At 32.4% G+C, this 21,615-nt stretch overlaps 3 protein-coding genes across 3 annotated transcripts in view; 2 read left to right on the top strand and 1 right to left on the bottom strand.

The window, feature by feature from the left end:
- Positions 1–21,615, top strand: part of LOC129797536 (REST corepressor) — a 303,631-nt gene that overhangs the window by 204,353 nt on the left and 77,663 nt on the right. The window lies entirely within an intron of this gene.
- On the top strand, positions 1,353–8,317 carry LOC129797574 (adipokinetic hormone/corazonin-related peptide receptor variant I-like). The gene is made up of 7 exons (XM_055840303.1): positions 1,353–1,665; positions 4,113–4,303; positions 4,455–4,893; positions 4,998–5,154; positions 6,029–6,237; positions 7,157–7,230; positions 7,994–8,317. Exons 1-7 carry the CDS (start codon positions 1,542–1,544, stop codon positions 8,261–8,263), a joined length of 1,464 nt encoding a protein of 487 aa, XP_055696278.1. The 5' UTR covers positions 1,353–1,541; the 3' UTR covers positions 8,264–8,317.
- On the bottom strand, positions 19,529–21,115 carry LOC129797744 (uncharacterized). The gene has a single exon (XM_055840579.1). The coding sequence runs from the start codon at positions 20,275–20,277 to the stop codon at positions 19,690–19,692; it is 588 nt and encodes a 195-aa protein (XP_055696554.1). The 5' UTR covers positions 20,278–21,115; the 3' UTR covers positions 19,529–19,689.

Genomic DNA, 21,615 nt, shown 5'->3' on the forward strand with positions numbered 1-21,615 from the left:
AATTGTGATTATTTAGTAGAAAAGAAAAGCATATTTTATATATTTTTTATTTATACCGATTTTCTCAATCACGCCATTTTGCAACAAATGGTTAGAAAATATGTCAAAAACGAAGTTCCATATGATTTACATGGGTTGACACGATTTACCCCAAGGGGCATGTTTCGATTTGAATCATTAAAATTTAGTGAAAAATAGACCTGACATTGCTCGGATATTATCCAAATTGCAGTCAATTATTAAAGGTTGGTACTTGGTATGGCTTTTCCACCATATTTTTTCAGATTTTTCCGAATTATAACTTATGAGAAATTGGCATTTGAAACTTTCAAAATGACTTTTTTTACCCCGTCTCCCCTAATATAAGAAGAAAAAAGACATATATCTTCTTCTTAATATATAAAGTTGAAAAGTTTGTTTGTGGCACATGAACTCCTCCGAAACGGCTTGACCGATCTTGATGAAATTTGGTATGGGGGTAGAGTGGGTTAATACGAGTTGCAAGCGCTATATGGGATTCCGCCCCAACCCCCCTTTATAGCGCCCCCACAGAAAAATAGATTTTTCCTATTTTCTACCTGCTGAAGGGGTAGATAACGGGATTTTTTTTTATTTTTAAAATTTTTCGGGGTACCGTATTATTCATCCCCCTTACTAATATACGCCCCTTTTTATAACTTAAAATGGAGTTTGTTCAACGTGATTGGGGGCTCGAGTTGACTAGTATATAATAATATACATAATATCTCAGGAATTTGAAATGATGATTTTTTATTAATTATATGAATAATTTTACCCGCTACAGATATCGCGTGAGTTTTAATAACGATAAAAAGAAAATTTAAACGCACTATTCAATTTTCAAGAATTTATTGTGAAAAAATCTATTGGACATGTAAGATATATGATTTTTTTTGGCCACTTTGGTTGTTTGAGATCATTTATGTATTGATGTTTAAGATAAATTTAAAGTTTCCCTACCTTTTTCGGTGACGCATGCGCATTTCTATTTTTTTAGCTGTGATTCTTTCTTCAAAGAGTTGTATTTTTACGCTCACTTGAAATCAACGATGAAAACTGGCCGAAAGTCCTTACAGTGAGAATTGAGAATTTTGAACAATCAAAGAGAAGGATATCAGTACCAAACAGTTGTATTACAAACTTGGAACGGAGCGGACGTGTTGATGCTCCTAAAGTGCCGGCTCTGTGATGATGATAATAAGTAATACAGAGTGAAATTCAAAAATTTAATAAATAGAAGCATATTGATATGAGATGTAGGAGATGAGTGTGTACACAGCAGGATATTTTGTGTGCTCATAGATTAAATGAAAAAATGCTTGTAAGATGTTATAAACAACCAAAAATGCAGCGAAGTGTTAAAACCAAGGATTAATTTGTATTTGCCTCTCGGTGAAATACGGGAATTTAATGAAGGCAGAAGCGGCAGAAGCATTTTGTACATTATTATACTTTTTAATACCTATTTAAAAAAAAGAGTTTATAATGTATAGTGCTAGAATAAATTAAATGTAAATAAAATGGCAATTGGAAGTGAAAATGACATAAATTTATCAAATGAAAACTTCTTTAGTGATAGCACAACAAATTTAAATAGTTCTGGGTGGTCAAATCGAAGTCATGTGGAATTAATTGCACCACCAGGTTTGTTTATTTTCTCATAAACTTTATTGCAGCCATTTTTCGTATGTACAATATGTATGTACGTACATAAATAATATTAGTCGAAAGATAAACGATTCATTAAACTTTTTTACACACAGGGAAGGAAAATTGATTAACTTTTAGACACAGCTCTTACAGGGAACATAATGTGAAAAAATATATTAAGGATAATTACTTACTAGAATCAATCAATCACTTTAAAGCTTTTATGGTGGTACCAACTTTTTATTTAACCAGTTGAGTTAAGAGATAAAGAGCTAAGATTTGTATATAGAAAATCAATTATCACAATTATTAATCATTATAACTGAATGCAGTTATAAGACTTAGTGTCCCTAGCCTGTGAAATTTGCTTATGAGTTGAAATTTGATATGTGAGTTTTATTAGAATACCTACATCTCTATAGAAAACTAGTAACATAAAGGCTGGGCATTTTCGAGCTATAAGGCAAGGTTTATAGTGCTGGCCAGCTAACCAAGTCAAAAGCTTACCACCACAATTTTTTTTTGTAATATAGAATGTTTAAAATGAGCCGATCAGAGGTGGACAATTTTCCTGACGATTATTCATAATACGCGGTATAAACTACGAAATGAAAGTACCATAAATTAGAGAAAAAAAACTAAACAATGTCTACTGCAGAGATTTTCTGCTTTATAAAAAATGTAAGTTGCATAAAACCCATATAACACGAGCTTTTATGAGCTTTTCTTTAGAGATTGCAAAAAAAAAGAAAAAGAACATGCCTTAGATTGTTAATTTAAACATGATCTTTGGAGAGCAGAAAAATTTATTTTTCTATTCTTACATGACTATACAATCGAAAAAACTTTTAATAAATAAACGAAACAAAAAAAATCATTAGTCCCATTGAATTATATTGCATGTCGTTGGAACCTAGCGTATTTGAAGACATAGTAAGTTCCTTTTTCTTCGGAATGGCTTAAAGTTTGAAAAAATTATACTTGAAAAATACAAACATGTATTAGTCGCACACACAGTCTAAATATTTAGGTAGGGGAGGGCGGGGCTAATAAAGTCACTTAAGGGTTTGGAAAAAGCCTAAAATATCATATTTCCTAGCTAGATAGAACAAAATGATCTGAGAAAGAGTTATAGGGCAGTAAATTTCCTAAAGAAATGAGCTATACATTTCGCTTTATCTATTTGGGAAATATGATATTTTGAGCTTTTTCTAAACCCTTAAGTGACTTTTTTAACTCCGGTCTCCCCTAATATTTGCCTTTTTCCGTTTTCGAGTGTACAATACAAAAAAAGAAGAGCACTTTTCCTAATTCCACTTTCTTTGTTTTAAAAGAATTCAGAATAAATCATAAATGAGTCTCATTCTCTATAAAGTTTTTTGTCTTATTTATAGTTAATCCTAGTTGTGTAGACACTTGTAGTAATATAAAGTATTCGTATGTAAATAAATGTACCTTTATGTTTGTTTTCACGGGCTGATGTAATAAACAGCAAACAGCCAAAATACTGTTGGCTTAGCATTTATAAGTAGGTATTTAAAATTGTAATTTACCGACGTAAGACAACACAATTCACTTTTGGGTTGTCCGTCGTGGAAAAACCTAATGGATTACAATGGATTTTATCACGGAACTTTCATCCACTCATACCTATAAAACCCTCTCACGTGATATGTCTTAATGGCAATCCATTGGCACCTATTACCTTCTTTACCGTAACATTAGATAGGAGTAGACAGCATGGAATACATATTTAAATTTTATTTTGTATTTTTTTTATTTTTCATTTTTATCCTATTAATAAAATTATGCTTCCTTATCTCCTCTTAAGGATCGATAGGACATTTTCGTGATGGCATTCCAAAGTGTTTAATTTAGTCTATGTTTCTCTATTTACATTAGTTTAGTACTTTTGTACTGTTACGTCGGCCAAAAATTAACTCTGAAGTTCTTCAGGCCTATCATGGATTATGGTGGGAGGGGAGGGGAACAAAAAAGGACATTTTTGTCCCATGGCTCGATTTTGAAAATACCTAATTTTTCATAGTAAAATTCATGTTTGTGCACTCTTAGAAGCTGTTGACTAACATTTTCAGTAATGATAGTTCTTGGCCAATCAAGTGTTTGGGAATTACTGGAAATGATTAGGTCAAGCAGTTTCTGTGAGATAAAAGTTAGGATTTTTCAAGATTGCTTGATAACTAAAATAAAAATAATCCAATTCAAACAATTTAATTTCTAAATCTTTAGATACATAATTTTTGGTGACAGATTTTCTTTCCACACATTTTCAACTAAATGAAAATGAATGATTTTTTTAGATAGGCCATTTAAATTAATGGATTCCATAAAAGATAATAATTCAATAGTAAAAAAAAATCCAGGAGTATCATAAATGCGAGAAGTGTTGGAAATAAGTAAACTCAAAAATTTATTTTCAGGTTATACCGAGTCCACGATCCCGGTTATTTCCGTATATTGCGTTATGTTGGTGATTGCCTTGACAGGTAATCTTTCTGTTGTCATTACACTCTTCAGAACGCGACGACACCGTCGTTCCCGTGTAAGCTTGATGATATTTCATTTGGCTGTTGCAGACTTGATGGTAGCCTGCATTATGATACCACTTGAGGTAAATTATTATTTAATGTTCTAATTTGAAACTTTTAACACTTTTTAGGTTGAAACGAACTTTAAAATTAATTTACCAGTTTATACACTAATACATATTAATTTCTTCACTCAGCAGTATAAGCTTGAGTTATAAATAATATTTTTTTCAGATTGGATGGCGGATTACAGTGGAATGGTATGCAGGGAATATCGCATGCAAGATTTTCTTATTTCTGAGGGCTTTCTGTCTCTACCTCAGTTCCAACGTTCTTGTATGCGTTTCCTTAGATAGGTGCTTTGCCGTTGTTTATCCTCTACGAGTGACAGATGCACGAAAAAGAGGAAAATGTATGCTAGGTGTAGCCTGGCTTGTGGCAACTCTCTATTCGATTCCCCAAAGTATAATTTTTCATGTGCAGCAACACCCAGAAATTCCTGGTTTCTGGCAATGTGTCTCTTTCGGTTCTTTCTCGACCCCACGAATGGAAGCTGCCTACAATCTCTTTTGCCTTACCGCCATGTATTTTGGCCCATTGGCGGCAATTAGCATTGCATATACAGCAATCGTCTGTGAAATATCTAATCGATCAGATAGATCCCGTGCCAAAGGTAAAATACATCATACATCATAGTACAACCTATAAACTCGAAGACCTTAGGGAGGGGTGGGAGTAACAAAAAAAAAACGTATAAACTACATATATTATTTTCAGATGATGGAGGAGACCGGACGGCATCTGGAGCTCTAAGATTACGTTGTAATGCTCTAACTCACATTGAAAGGGCTCGACAAAGGACCTTTCGACTCACTATCACAATTGTCTTGGTTTTCATATGGTGCTGGACACCCTATGCTGTAATGACACTTTGGTATGTATAAATTACTTATATGTAAATTACTTTCTAAATTACTTACGTATTTTTTGGGAACATTGGGAAAATGTATGGTGATATAGGATCAAGAAAAAATTCCAAGCAGACGTCTTCAATAACTCGTGTCTTTAGAGGAGGAATTGATAGTTTTTCATGCGGGCTCAATTTTAGAAGTTGTGAGCAAATCAATTTATAACGACACCACCATTTTTGTAATGTGGGATGTCTAAAACGTGCTTATAACAAGTTTGAGTCTGATCTGAGGGGGTAGGTTTTTCCGACGATTACAATACTTGGTATGCCACAAATACAATATTTATCTTCTTTGTGTTTCAGATGTACATAAGTTTTAAAGACTTTTACGTTTTTACGGCAACTGAATTTTAATAACTCTTGTGCTGCTTTTGAAAGTTTATTGATTTCCTTATTGAATATGGAATTTTTGGAAGAAAATGTCATATAAAAATATTTGAGGAAGATTATAAGACAGCATATTGAAGATGTTAGGGACATTTGTCCAATTACTGTCATGTCAACAACATATTTTGTTGATATGTTTTTTTTTATAGCAATCAACGATATTACGTATGTATAGTATATGTAATTTCCTAACAGAGACCCTTAAATCAAAATCACAATTGAAACTACTTTATACATAAGATTATTAATTAAAATTAAGTGCATAGTGCGTAAAAGAATAAAGGTCAGACAGTACGTTGTAGTATAGTTTGTTTTAGATAAAGTGCTTAAATTTTGATATCCAAGAAACAACATTTTGTTTGAAAGGAAAAATGATGGTAGAACTTGGGAAATAATTTTGATAGTTTTGATATGAGCATATAAATGGCAATTACCCCCTTTATTTTGCAAGGTATACTATTGATAAAGAGAGTGCTGTTAAAGTAGACACGCACATACAGGATGGACTATTCTTGATGGCGGTTTCAAATTCCTGTGTAAATCCCTTAGTTTATGGGTCATACGCTATTAAGACTTGTCGATACCCATGGACTTCACATCGTACTAATAACATCCGACTCCTCGGTAACAGCCGACTCGGTCTCCATAGAAGATCCACAGGTAATTTTAAACCATTTTTAATTGTTAGTTATGGCTCTTGAATACCATTACATTAAAAACAAATTTTCCGGTATTTTAATAAATGTGTTAGGTCAACCAAAGTCAACTATTACTATATCTATAGTAAATCTTTATATTTCTATATGAGTTTTTGGTATATTTTTAATAAAATCTTATTAATTTTTACTAAGTATATTTCTTATTAAAGAATCTAAAAACTTAATTTTTCTTTTTCCTTTTTTTAATTAATTATTCTTCATATTTTATCAAAATTGTTCATTTTTATGGTAATCAACATAATATTATATGTATTATGCTTTTTCTATTGTGGGTAACGATAGTGAGTGAAGTGAGAGAAAAGTATGGACCGGTGCGTGATCTATAGGGTACCATCGATGGATGTGGTTTTGAAAATGTAATATATTGTAAGATCAGAAATGTGAATAATTGATAAATTGTGAGTCGTCTTATCTATCCATAAATAGCGAAAGCGAATAAATATAATCTTCTATCGATCACGGTTTTATTACGTCTAACAATACAACACACAATTAGAAGGTTTTTCAAGAAAAAAATAGAATATAGGTAGTTTTCTATATATTTAGTTTTATTTTTTTTTGAAAAAAATAAATCAGTTTCGTCAATTCATAACTCGTTTTTGAAAGTACTAAATTTTTGATAATTTTTTTTACCCTCAAAATAGGTCAATTAACCTTCTGTACGCTGTGACTGAAACTCTTACTCGCATTGCCATGGGGTAGGTGACCGGCCCCTTAGACTTTTTCGCAAAATAAGCGAATTCTTTCGCCTTCGGTCAAATGAACTTTTATTGACTTCTTGGTACACCATGAGAAGTCTTCTTTAAATGGGAAAGCGTGAAAAAAAATTCTAGCCAGTCCTTTTTTTCTTTTATTTTAAGGTACATACACACGAACATCCGCAGTTACAAGATTCACAGTTGCACGAGAGAATATAGACCTTATTAAAAATACGGTAAGAATATTTGTGATTCATGTCTTAAAATAAATTACAACATAAAATTAATAAACTAGAAAATTAAACAAATGATATAACGATTAGAATTTTGTAGTAAGTAAAATACATCTAAATATTTACGCAAACGTAAATAAAGTATAGCAACAATTTTTTTATTGATAGTACATAAACGTACTAACCTTTTTATGACCATTCAGTGTAGTTATATGAATTATATATGTACATATAATTGTAATCAATCATTTATGTGAACATTTTTTTTTATTTGCCTTGCTTTAATGTACATACATAGATATTTTATTTTTAATTAAAAATGAGTATAACCCAGGGTATAACCTCAATGACTCTTCAATAACAAAAAGTTAGATTTTTGAAAATATTAATTTCGCAGTAGGTAGGTTAATGGATTTTTTACGAATTTATATTTTTTATACGTTTCGGTATCACCATGAGGTTGTAGCAAAATAATAGCCAAATAATTATGTAACTTCAGTGTTTGTCTTAACAGTGTTATATGAGTAATATTTTATTACACTTTTGATTGAGCGAAAATAGTATTCAATTTTCTGCAATATTCTGCAATTCTCGCATAAGAAGTTCAGTCGTCGTAATTCAAATAAAAATGTACATGTACATTACCTACAGTTACAAGTACTAGGCATATAATTTTCTTATGAAATAATTTTCTTCAAATCTGCTAGGGAATTTTAGGATTACGAAAAAAATGAGGATTGTGTATGATATTTCAAATTGATTACAGATCCCGGTACTTCCTCAAACCTTCATCGACGACAGGTTAGATCAGCAACACTATCACCTTCATTTCCACAATACACGAACCGTGTCCTCGGTTCCTAGGGTTGATAACAGCTCTTGTAATGAGATTGCAAACATGCCAGACGAGTGTGTTCGTCAGAAGACACCGAGTAATCGTATTACCTTCCACTCAGATCCAACACCTCACATGCGAGACACAGTAGAATCTTTCAACGAACTCACGCGAAGTTTGGACACAGGTGGATGGCGTTAAATTTTTCATATCACAGTGAAAACGTATAAATTGCTGTGAGTCTGTGATATTCTATCGTCCTCTAATGTGTCACATCGAGGGCTGCATTGTAAAACCGGCTAAGTCGGTTCGGAGCTCATACCGACTTAGCCGGTTTTACAATGCAGCCCTCGACATAATGTATGTACGTGTAAAATGAATTGTAACGTTTTCGTGTTTCAATCTGGCTTCCTCTTAGGATATTAAGTAGGTGATACATAAAATCACAGCGTATTTTATATTTGGTTATACATATGACATGGTTTCTTTAATCAACGCAACGTGAACGTTAATTTTGTATCACCTTTAGGTGAGGTTAATAAAAAGCGTATATTTATGGTAAATTATATTGTTCATTGTAACACGTTTTGTCGTTAGTAGTGTCATCAAACGTTACATTGGAAGATATTTGCTGCAAAACGGGGTGGTTACTGCCTTGAAATACCAACGAAGCAACCGCATTTTCAGCTTTCACAACTTAACCTACTTGGTTTTCATTGAGTAAGAGAAATAAGTGTAACAAAAGTATATAGCACATTAAAGATGAGCCAATTACCTTGCATTTCTCTCAAAGGGCGAGGAGTTATCTTTTATAGCTTCTTATAAACCACAAATTAATTTCTTTGATGACTAGCGTCTGTGAGTTACGTATTTTTATTTAAATTTATTTATCTTCTACAATTAATTTAACTTTATCAATTAATATTGATAAAGTCAAATAATTTGATTATCAAATAATATTCATTGAAACGATACTTTCATGGAATTTTTTTTGTGCTTTTTTTCCATGTTTAATTGAACAATAAGGAAATATTAGATGATATAATCAAAAGAAATTTACACGTGTCTTTATAAACCCTTATACTTAAACTTTTTTCGTTTTTTTTTTCTACACGCTACTTATTTTCACTATCTATGTGTGATCTAATAAATATTTTTTTTTAGATATACACAGTGATTTTTTTTCAAGATGAAAAAGAAAAAAAAATAGAAAAAGCTTATGAAAATAATAAAGTAGGTAAATAATTCGTAAAAAGATTTTTAATACGGTTTTTGTGAATAGAAGATTAATAGTAAATCTATATACGACTACATATATAATAAATACTGCTAATCGTTATGATGTTGTTTAACTATACATTCCTAAACAACTTGACATACTGCTGTTTGCAACAGCAAATATATCTCAAAGATAGAGATTCATACAGTAGTTAAGATATTAGATATGAGTGGAACGTGCACTATGAAACACTTGCTTTATTTTAGGGTTATTTATACTGGAACGTGGCCAATATTGTGTCAGTCTAATAAGCTCAACAAAAATGTCTCTTGGAAGTATACATTGCAATAAGGTAGCCTTTTTTATGCAACATTTGTGCTATCAGGCAAGAAAAATAATTAAGAAGAACACCAAGTATTTCATCATGAGACTCACACACAATTGTCTTGTGTAGTCATCCTGATGCTGTGATTATCCCATTCAAAAAAAATTGGATCTAAATAATAACTACATAAGCCCTAACGATTAAAAAAACTAAAACTAGAAGTCGCTTGATTAAACTCCAACTTGGTATGTATTATTACTTTACAACAAATACCTATAGATACCTACCTTTGTCCCGGTCTAACATTGTAGCTAGGCTATTTAGGCTTAGGATGATAACTTTACATTTTCTATTGTACCTTGGCTCTAAGCACCTGTTTGAAAAAGGTTAATAATTTTTTTTCATTCTTAAAAGTTATGCTTTAACTTTGACACCAGTAGTTTTGTTTTTAGTAAAACAATTATGTCGTATTATGTATTACACGTTAGATGTTAAGCCATCTACTTCACAAAACGAGGTAATGTTGTAAGCCACGAAATCGTTTCTGAAGTTGTTTCAAAGAAAGCTTGTTATATTAATGATTGTTCTGCGATTTTACCTGAATTGTGAATCTCTCATTTTTTTCTGAATGCGTGTTTTAGGATTGTGCTTCTTTTGATTTTCCTTCTTTTACGTCTTTCACACATGTGGCTTCCTCAAAATTTTTCAATTGAAGCGGAAAAAAGTGCTTCAAATGTTTCAAAACAGTGTCTCTGTGCCAAGGAGATGTGCTTAGAAAGATATTTCATGAAAAGTAATGTGGGTGTTTCCATGAAAATAATATTGTAGGATTTCAGTGGAAAGAGAAGCTTTCCCACATACAATATCAACACTTTATTATAAGATCTCTACTCCAAAAGCAATTGAAACAGAATGAAAGCGATGAAAATGAAAGTCATCCATAGTATATAAATTCCAAGAAAATAATGTTGTTTTAATTTAGTCTCTTGCGTCAGCACTTGTTGTATAAAATTTTTTAAAAGTTTTAATATATATTAAATTAATTGTATAAAAATTTTAATACTTTTAAAATTTGAACTGAATGAATATGATCATTCAGTTATATATGTATGTATGTACATAACTAGGCAACCAGAGTCCTCAATAACGTGAAACTGAAATAAGGTTGCGTATATTATCGGGAGTTGGGTTGAGTACCGATGAGAAATCGATGTCTACCCAATTTGAAGACAAATTTTATTTGAAAAGATAGCGAATTTGTATAGGGGCTATATAGGCGTGGAGTTGGGATAGTGAAAGTTATAAATTATAAATGGCCAAGTGGCTCAGAACAGAAGGCCGTGACTTTTGGTTGACGTCTTCGCGAAGCAACTTTTTTGGAAGCGACTTTTTTGCGAAGACATAACCTCAAAGCAACTTTTTTTTGTGCAAAAAAGTGAGAAATACGGGAAAAAATGCATTGCAGTGCCCCCGGGGGGCTTCCTGTATGCTGTTAATGCATTTTCCAGGCGGAAATTTGCACAATTCTGTTTTTTGTGACAAAAATCTTTCGATGCAACTTTTTTGACACTTGGATGCGACTTTTTCGATGTAACTTTTTTGGATGTGACTTTTTGGGTGTGATTTTTTTGATGCAACTTTTTTGGGTGTGACTTTTTCGAGGAAACTTTTTTCACTTTTTTTTGAACAAAAAAAGTCACACCCAAAAAGTCACATCCAAAAAAGTTACATCGAAAAAGTCGCATCCAAGTGTCAAAAAAAGTTGCATCAAAAAAGTCACACCCAAAAAGTCACATCCAAAAAAAGTTACATCGAAAAAGTCGCATCCAAGTGTCAAAAAAGTTGCATCGAAAGATTTTTGTGACAAAAAACAGAATTGTGCAAATTTCCGCCTGGAAAATGCATTAACAGCATACAGGAAGCCCCCCGGGGGCACTGCAACGCATTTTTTCCCCGTATTTCTCACTTTTTTGCACACAAAAAAGTTGCTTTGAGATTATGTCTGCGCAAAAAAGTCACATCCAAAAAGTTGCATCGCGAAGACGTCAACCAAAAGTCACGGCCGTCTGTTCTGAGCCAGTAGGTTTTTTTTTACTGGAAAAACTATGTGGCTTTCATACACTGTATGTGTACGTTAAAGATGAATGTTTTAAATTGAATTTGCCATATTGACTAAACGTCTCAATCAATAGTTACCACTATCGTGGCATACCAAATATTTTTCACTAATTTTCTTTGTTTTAGCAAATGGTATTTAAAGTTGCCAGCTATCGTTGTAACCATTTTCATGAACCTAGCTTCAAAAATAAGGCATTTTTACTTCGAAGCTATATTTGCTATGATAACAAAATCTCTATAGAGCTATAAAAACGATACAGATGACTTCACACGTCTCCTACGTTTTTTTGTTTGCACTGAATATATTTTGAAAACACGGGAATCAATATAAAGTACCTCTTCTCGCTCATGATTAAATTGACATAGCTTCGCCTTCTGAATATTATTGGAAACATTACAAAACTTTTACTTCTTTTTTTTTTAACTTGGTACTATATATTGGTATTTCATCGTAATCCAGGTCGTAATCAATGAATTTTCCAACTTTCTCAAAACATGCTCAAGGATGCAAACGTTTTTCATTCTAAAAATTGTGAGTGACTGATATAGATAATTCTAAATTTTTAATCCTCGTTCCCTTTTGACATGTCATTAACCATTTTCGCTTTAGCTAGATGACTGATTATGTAATAATTCTTACTAATTCGTTTTAGCTGTGATTCTTTTGTTTTGGTATGTACCTATCATTCTTATTATATCCATATAATAAGAATATAATATAATATAATATAATATAATCTCAATATAAAATTTTCGTTAAACTACTAATTTAATTGATATACCAAATTATAACGTACAATTGGCGTGTACGTTGGAAAATACCATATACATATTGTACAATATGGCAGACGCATTATCTTCTTTCTTCTATATAATAAAGAAAGATATGTTTGTTGGTAATCTTCTGTCGTGTTCGGCTATACAAATCCACATCGTTTGTCTGATCGCGATGAAATTTGATACAGAGGCTACTTATATCAGGCGGTTTCGAGTGGCCGTACTCATTTTGCAGGTAGCCCCCATATAAATCTCATACATTTTTTTGCGAATTTTTGAATTTAGCGCCTGAAATATTGTATAAAATTGATTTCTTCTCATTGCATTTTTTTAGGGATTTGTGACTCCAATCCCTCCAGTCTATTTATAAACTATTTTTTCTTCTCCAAAATTTGTGCGAGGCGCAACAAATCCCCGCGAAACAGAGCGAGATAAATTGGAGCGAAGCGACAATTTACCTCGTCATGTGATATTTATTTGCAGAGCCAATGTTTTATGTATGGATAAAATAATTTGCGTAGGAGTTTACGTGACTATACATTAATAAAAAACAGATGCTGAAAGTATTGGGACCTTTAGTTGAAACCTTTTTTTTGTTTCTAGGGATAACAAAAGCATCTAATGGAGATGGTCTATTCATTTTGAAGTAGAATTTAAGAATCGACTTTTTCCATTATATTAATTCTTCAGTGTATTCTTCGTGTTACAATATGATTTTGAAAATGTTAAAAATGTTCACACCATTCGAAGAACTCCTTTTAGAAGGAGAGTATGAAAAAGGATAAGAATGCTTTCAACTGATTCTAAACTTCTTTGTGGCCCATGTTTCTGAAGAAAGACGTAGAAACTTCCAAGTGAATGACTTTTAGTGACAATTCTGTAATGATATATTATTGAGGAAATCAAAATGATGCCTAAATCTACCATCAATTCCACACAAATACACATTGGTATTCTTATGGACATATTTGCAACTTTGAATGTCTATCTCGATATGTCAGGGTTATTTCTCATGTCAGAAGGAAAAAAGACCGGATAATTTCATTCAATGCTATAGTACACATGTGTGTTCAGGTATGGTATAATTGTAATATGCGTAAATAGCATTAGAGCAAAGCAATCTTAAATTTTCGGGTTATTGGTTAAGTTTATGTAATACATATACCCCTTTAATAATACGTTTTCTTCGTCATTATGGTGGTGGAATAATAAAAAAAAAGCTTTCCACAGAATACAAAAAATCCAAGGACCTTTAGAAATATTTACTTGTGTAGGGGAGGGCGGGGCTAATAAAGTTACTTAAGGGTTTGGAAAAAGTCTAAAATATCATATTTTCTAGCTAGATAGAACAAAATGATCTAAGAGAGAGTTATAGAGCAGTAAATTTTTTAAAGAGATGAGCTATATATTTTGCTTTATCTATTTGGAAAATATGATATTTTGAGCTTTTTCTAAACCCTTAAATGACTCTTTTAACCCCGGTCTCCCCTACGATTCGAGAATTTTTTTCTTGGTAGGTCCAAGAAAAATATATATACCTGTTTGTATTTATTATATCCTATATAAATTGAACAAACAATCACAAATGCATATTCAATGTACGTACGTCATACATACTCTGATGGTTTGTTTCTGAGTATCTTCCATTATACATTTTGAGCAAATATTTGTTATATTGATGAGAAATCTCAATCTTTGTTGAATATTTTGCAGAAAATTAAAATTTTTACAATGAAATAATCACAGCTAAAAGGATTTACTGTGCTCTTTAACAATCTAAATTTCGTTTAAATTAGAAAGTTCTTTAGAGTATCAGAAAATCAAAATTAAAATATTCACTACAATATATCCTTAACCCAATAAATTTTATATTTTTTTAACATAAAGCGGCAAAAAGAAAAAAATAATAAACAAAAGAACTACATATTCCAATTGCGATTTCATCAATAAACAGTGTTTAATAAAATATTTCTACAGTGTGGAAATTAGGCCATAATAAATGAGTATATGTACATACGTACATATATTTTTACGTATTGCACACATGTGGTATAGACATAAAACATTCAGTATACGTATTATATAGGTACTGTATCAAATGAGATGAAAATTTTCGCACAAACTATTCAGAGTTTTTAAGCGCAAAAATGCAATTCAAATCACGTACAATATATTTGTTATTATGTAGGTACATATGTATATGATGTATGATGTCCGTTATGAAGCTTATCACCTCCACAAAAACTATAGTTCAAAAATGTACATTATGTGAGGAAACACGCACATAATGTATACCTATATCTATATTTTGGTAGTTCACTAAGAGTTTTAAAACTACATAATCATAGAAAACAATTTATCAAGCTTAAAAACATACCATTATTAAAAAATTTTAATTCAAAATAATTTTTGTCCTCGTAGTCAATGTTTAGGGAAAATTTTCAAAGATAGAACCACAGCTAATATGATAAAGAATTGCGTTTGTTGATTAATTAATATTTTCTAAACGATTTTACATTAAAGACAGGATATAAAAATTAAGACAAATGGCTAGATGTGTGAGTGTTTGCTCAAGCACTCTTTCGATATTGAGATATGTGTACATATATCCCTACAAAAATCTTCATTAAAATTCTTTATCTCCTGACTCTTAAAGCGATCCTACTCTGTCTGAAGGAACTAGAAGGAAGCGACAATTTATCTTTGTATTATTTTTTAATCTACATATTATTTGGTGTTGCACTTCATGGTTATCACTTATTACCAAGTATTCTAATCGTTGACAAATTTGACCGCCTTAGATCTGGCTCAAATTTAGTATAAGCAAACATGTTTGGACATCTCATATTACGAAAATGATAGTGGAAAAAGTGTTCCAGTTGCTCAAATCTGTGGCTTCGCAATATTATGTAAAGCAGAATTTTAGGTTTTCTATGTTAATATTAATTATACAGTGCAGGTAATGTACTCTTTTCGCTCATTAAAACTAATGCGCGAGAGTAGTATATCCCATTATTCTTACATGGCGACCTGCACTGTAATTAATTAATAATTAATATTAGGTGAAATTGAAGTTTTTGACGTGCTAAAGAGTTCGTCAATATTTAGACACAAGTAATTTACATTTTTAGAGAATATCATAGACAATGTGTCGCGAAATAAATTGTATTTCTGAAAATGGTGTAATGTGTGGATAAACTGTCGCCGGTAAGAATAGAGTTTTCCTGTTTTTTTTTTTACAGTCACTACTGGGATTTACTGTCACGAGACATTATCATGATAAGAATTCTCCACTCATCAAGTAGATTAATCAGTATCGTGAGTTGAGGGGTAATTGGATATCTATTTTTATCACTTCCATTCAATGAGATGGAGAAAATGTCTTCGTCTTGATTATAGAGCGTGTCCTAAATATGTATAGCTATACATATTCAAATTATTCTTTAAAGAAAGTCTTAAAGCAAGAAACCGCATAAAATCAAAACTATTCTTGAAGATTTTTTTTTAATATTTGATCTAATCTTATAATAAGAAAATATTTTTGTCTGCTTTTTTCGTTTTTTTTTTTGTGTGACAAATTCCTCTGAAACAGGGTATTATGGTATTGAACAGATTTTATCGAAGTACTTTTCAAGAGATGGCAGAGGAAATCAAATATTTCTGGTGTTTAATCACAAATACAAGGTTGTGTATGGAGACATGTTTTCACGAAATTCTTAATGAATTTTCTTAAAGGGTGACCGACTGGAGTTTTTTTTTAATTGACCTTTACGTGACTACTTGAGGATATACGGGGGTTTTGTTAAAATCTTAAAAGTCATTTGTCTTTTGTGCAGGATCGTAGTTTTTTAGTTATTGTAAAAGCCAATAATAATGATTTCACAACGTTCAGGTTAATCAATGTGTTGTTATTTTATTTAACAGTTGAATCAGGTGGTACAAACTGAAAATATATTTATATTCATATTATTATTATTATTATTATTTTATATTATTATTTATATTATTTTTCCTACCACTATTTTTTTTGAAAAGCGCAAAGTTCAAAATGTGCCCCCATAAAGTTTGAGCCTGAATTGAGAAGGTCGGAAAATTCTATCATTAATATAGTTGTTTTTTAACGTATACCAATGTGAACTATCTTAATATATACCTAAAGCTGAAAATCCGTTTGTCTGTCTGTTTGTGGTACATGAACTCCTCCGAATCGGCTGGGTCGATCTTGATGAATTTGGTGTGGGGATAGAGGGGGTTAATACGAGTTGCAAGCGCTATATGGGATTCTGCCCCTCTCCCCTTTATAGCACCCCCGCAGAAAAATTGATTTTTTCCAATTTTTTCTACCTGTTGAAGGGTCGGATATCAGGGTTTTTTATTTTAAAATTTTTTTCGGGGTACCGTATTATTCATCCCCCTAATATACGCCTCACCCTTTTATAGCTTAAAATGCTTAAAATGGAGTTTGCTCACACGTGATTGGGGGCTCTGGTTGACTAGTCAACTATTGTTAACTCCTAAATAGCAATTGTTCCAAATTATTGATTATATTGTTATGATAATCCCATTTCAAAATTAAATCATCAAGTTACAAAGCACGTAGGAACGCCGTTTAAATAAATCGATTTTCTTTCTTACATAAATCAGCCATTCAAAGCATATTATCAAGAGAATGAGTTTTCAGCTATTATATTTTTATCTTTACCTATAGGTACGTGTAATTTTATTTTGAGCACACATTTTTTCTTTGTAAAACTCCTAGTATTACGTTATAAAAAATATGTGCAGTGCATTCTAACAGAATTTCTTGTGTAGCAAAAGAATTTTTTTTTAGAATTTTAACTGCAAACTTGAATTTGTACATAAATGGATGGTAGGTATGTTCAAAGTTTTATCCTAGGAAATGTTTAGAAGCATATATTTCAGAAACGACTTCAGATGTTTGATTATTGATTATTAACTATCGTTGAAAATGCATTACATGAGCTACATACAACATATCGTTAGAACAGGTTTACCTAATGTTAAATTCATAGTTCGATATTTTTCTTCTAAAATTAAGAACATTTTAGATAATTTTCACTTGATTTCAACAAAATCGGATTTGTAGAACCCGATCATCTTTAGAAGGCTATATTTCTGAAATAGAAAGGTAATGATGAAAACATACCTGCTGTTTGGAGATCAATTGGACGGACCGTCGAATATACAAATTTATTCGCACTTACACCAAGTTTAAGGCCGATTTGTCTACTTTTGATTTTGGTACGTACACAGACGGGTTATCGTACCTACTGAATTTTAATAATTTAATTGTTTGTCTAAGATGAATTTACATAAATGAAATCATGAAAACATTCCGACTGAGAATTGTCCTCTAAGACTTCTAGGGGCCCTGCTCTGAGAGCATCCATAGAATTAATATGTATCGTGATAAAAAGATCTAATATTTCATGTGAAAGAAATTATTTCCAAAAGATACTTAATAATTTAATGCTTAAAAACCTTTTGATAAGTAGGGAATATACAACATATCTCGTTTTTTTCACATTTAAAATCTTTAGCAAAATGCCTTAAGAGTTTAAGTATAATAAAACCCTGAAAGTTGTGTTTGAAAGAAACACTTATGTAAGTTATGAAAGATATGTACGCTGTACAGCTTGGAAATAACATGGAAAATGATTCAGAAAAAAAGTATAAATCAATTCCATTGTGGGTGGAAGAATTGTTTGCTGCGAAGCTTTTTGCTAAATATATTTTTTTTAATTTCTTTTATGCAAAAGTAAAAACAAAAAAAAAACACAATTTTTTATTCTTTAAATAAAAAAAATATATGATCGTTATGAGATTTTTGCCTTATGATGTGAGTGCTAAAAAACATTTTACATAAAGGAAAGTAATTTCGTTGATTAACATATTGTTTACGAGGTAAATTGTCGCTTCGCTCCAATTTACCTCGCCCCGCTTCGCGGGGATTTATTGCGCTTCGCGCAAATTTTAGAGAGAAAAAAATTGTGATGATTTAAAGGTAGATTAGGGCCACTTATCAATCCCGGAAAAAAAATTTGCAAAGAGAAGACATCATTTTCATACAACATTTTGGGCGCCAAATTCAAAAATTTGCAAAAAATGCATGACTTTTATATGGGGGCTACCTGAAGGGGGGCTTTGGGGGGAAAATGAATACGGCCACTCGAAAGCGCCTGATATAAGGAGTCTCTGTACCAAATTTCATCGCGATCGGTCAAACGGTGTAGATTTGTATAGCTGTACAGACACGAAATCCTTTCTTTATTATATAGAAGATGAATCAATATCGCATTTTCCAAAGTTTTATCCAATGTGTTACCTGTGCGCGACATTGCTCTTAAGTAATTTCCTGGTAAAGTCCTTTTATTGAAATGCCATATTTCATCTTTGATTATTCGCTGAGTTGAGCTCAAGTAGGAAATATCCTTGAGGAATATTAAATATGTATACAATTTTCCGCAATAAAAGTTTATCGAGTGTTCTTAAAAAATAAGATAAATAAAACTCGAGAGAAGGTGAATAGCCCCTTGGCGGTCTGATGTATAGAGAGTAATGTTTTTGCACCCACATATTTTATGCAGAGGACATTTTATGAAACGTACCATGAGCGTGGGTGCGAAAGAAAATCCTGTCTCAATTATTTCTCTCTCAATGGCCAATCAACACGAGGGAAATACGTGGGAAGAAATGTGTTTCTCCTTCTTTTCAAGCATAATAATTGTATAGGTAATGTTGATATCTAAATATTAAAAAGCGTTCCCGCTTAAGTGTAAAAGAAGCTTTTCATATACATAATGTGGTTGCTGAATCTCATTTTCTGGGTGACCTAAATATTTTGTTATTTCTCTTAAAAAAAACGTATGAAGCTACCAAAACAAAACAACAAAAAAGTTTTTCAAAATAATTAGAAAATAATAAAAGTATATTTTTTTTTGATTTTTTTTTATGTAGCACTCTTTCGAAGAATTACAGAATAGAACAGAAAAAAAAGACAAAAAACTTTCATTTCTCGGAACACATACTATTATATTATTAGTAAGGAATAGCATTCAAGACAGTGTTACAGAAATTGGAGATGCGGGGGAGATGAGTAGACATCGCCTTGGCGATTTTTAGGAACTGAGTTTTATTGGCTGGGTGCCCTTAGCCCAACGGGTGACTCTATCTGTGGGGTGACAAGGGCAGCGAAAGGGGTGTTAGCCCTTTTTTCTGGATTGCCACTGCCACGGCGGCCTCCATAAAGTCCAGATGCTCCTTTTCTGCCACAGTGGTAGGATTAGCATGTGGAGCTGGAATTGTTTTGCTTGTTTCCGCCACACCCGAAGCAGATAGTCCGTGTTCACGAATGGCCATCAGAATTGCAGCATCCTCCAAGCCATCGTTCTCATGAGGCGATGGTTGTAGGTCCTCAGGATGCACTAAGAACTGATACGACTCTACGATGCGATTTACAGCATTTTCAAGAATGCATTTTGTGACTTTCTGCTGTCGAAACGTCGCCAAAACATCGGCATCTACGGCACATTCTTCTTCTACAACTTCCTTAGGGTCTGGGGCAAAACTGACAATGCTACTGATACCACTTGAACTTGTGCTGTCGGAGAGATTCTGGTCAAGAGATTCTTCTTCACTGCTCCTTGACCCTTCAACGCCTTCCGGACGCTGTTGACTTGTACTTGCACCAACGTTGACGCTATCATTTTCTGGTCCTGCTAACCTTTGTCTCTTGGGTGACCCGGGAGGACTCATAGCTTCTGAAATAACTCAATAGCGATTCTGAATGGAATGTCTAGGGGCGGATGGTGCTTTGGTGAGAACTTTCGTGATCTCACCCGATTCTGCCCCTTTACAGGAAGTAGTCCATCATCACAGAACTCTTATGAGAATCGGTTGGTTTCTTTCACAGTTTCTTGGAGATTTTTTTTAAAAGAAAATTGCAAATATCGTGTTTATTTTTCTGGAGCAAAATGACAACACCACTGCATTATCTTCTATATCTATATAATAAAGAAAGGTTTTCGCGTCTATGCATCTCTACACCGTTGGTCCGATCGCGATGAATTTTGGTACAGAGACTACTGATACCATGCGGTTTTTATCAACGATATTTATTTTCCCCCAGGGTCCCCTTTCATAGCGCCCCTAAATAATTTTAATGCTTTATTTTACCACTTTTTGAATTTGGCGCTCTAAATATAGTTCAAAAAGCCACCACTACTATTTTTTGATCATTTTGTTGAAGAGAAAAAGAGATGGTGCACGTCACTGATACTATCTCACTCCCACGAAAGGTTTCTTTCAATTTTCTCGCGTTTTCCGCCGAATTTCCCAGCGAAATTACATTTTTTGTGATCAGGAAGAAACGCCGCGTCGTTTGGCATCGCCAGTTTAAAACATTCAAAATTTTTGCCAAAAAGTGTCGTGCAAAGTCCGGAAAAAAATCAGGCGAGTTGCGCCCCCAAATTTTTACAGAAAATACTTGGGGCCCCCCTGAGCATTCCCGGCAACTTTTGGAGTCCCAAAAATGAGTTTTTCCCGTAAAAACAAATATTTAAAAATTTTTTTCGCACAAGTTCCACACAACATGCGCATGTAGTAGTAAATTCCACACGTTCCATACGCCCAGCACAAAACGCAGAGAAGGACAAAGATATTTTTCCTCATGCCATCTCGTCGAAGAAATCTGCATTACCGATATCAGGTTACGGGGGTATGTATTCGGATTTAAATTTCATTGATTTCATTTCATAACTTTCAAAATTAATGCAATGCATTTTTCAAAAGTACTTACAAATACAATTACTTTGACGAATATTTTTTATTTAAAAAAATGATTGGTGCAATACGGTTTACGTTTAAATAAAACAAAAATATTCAAAATATTTACGAAAAATAAACATTACATTTTTTCACAACGTAATTTTTCAGGTAAATCTAACATGATAGCCGTGTCTCGAAAATAATTTTCACTGTTTTGCACATTAGAGGGCTCTGCTTGGAAATATTTCAATACAAAAATAGTAAATAAACGGATAAATCCCGTAGAAAAATCAAATTTTTAAGAAAAAAAAAACTTTTTGTAAAGTA

Source organism: Lutzomyia longipalpis, chromosome 1, assembly GCF_024334085.1.
Source record: "Lutzomyia longipalpis isolate SR_M1_2022 chromosome 1, ASM2433408v1".
Taxonomy (NCBI): domain Eukaryota; kingdom Metazoa; phylum Arthropoda; class Insecta; order Diptera; family Psychodidae; genus Lutzomyia; species Lutzomyia longipalpis.

Excerpts from the sequence above, each read along its gene's own strand:
- LOC129797574 (XM_055840303.1), top strand. The coding sequence starts at position 1,542 with ATGGCAATTGGAAGTGAAAATGACATAAATTTATCAAATGAAAACTTC. Across the intron at positions 5,155-6,028 it reads TATGCTGTAATGACACTTTG|GTATACTATTGATAAAGAGA; the intron begins GTATGTATAAAT and ends TTATTTTGCAAG. Across the intron at positions 7,231-7,993 it reads TAGACCTTATTAAAAATACG|ATCCCGGTACTTCCTCAAAC; the intron begins GTAAGAATATTT and ends AATTGATTACAG.
- LOC129797744 (XM_055840579.1), bottom strand. The coding sequence starts at position 20,277 with ATGAGTCCTCCCGGGTCACCCAAGAGACAAAGGTTAGCAGGACCAGAA.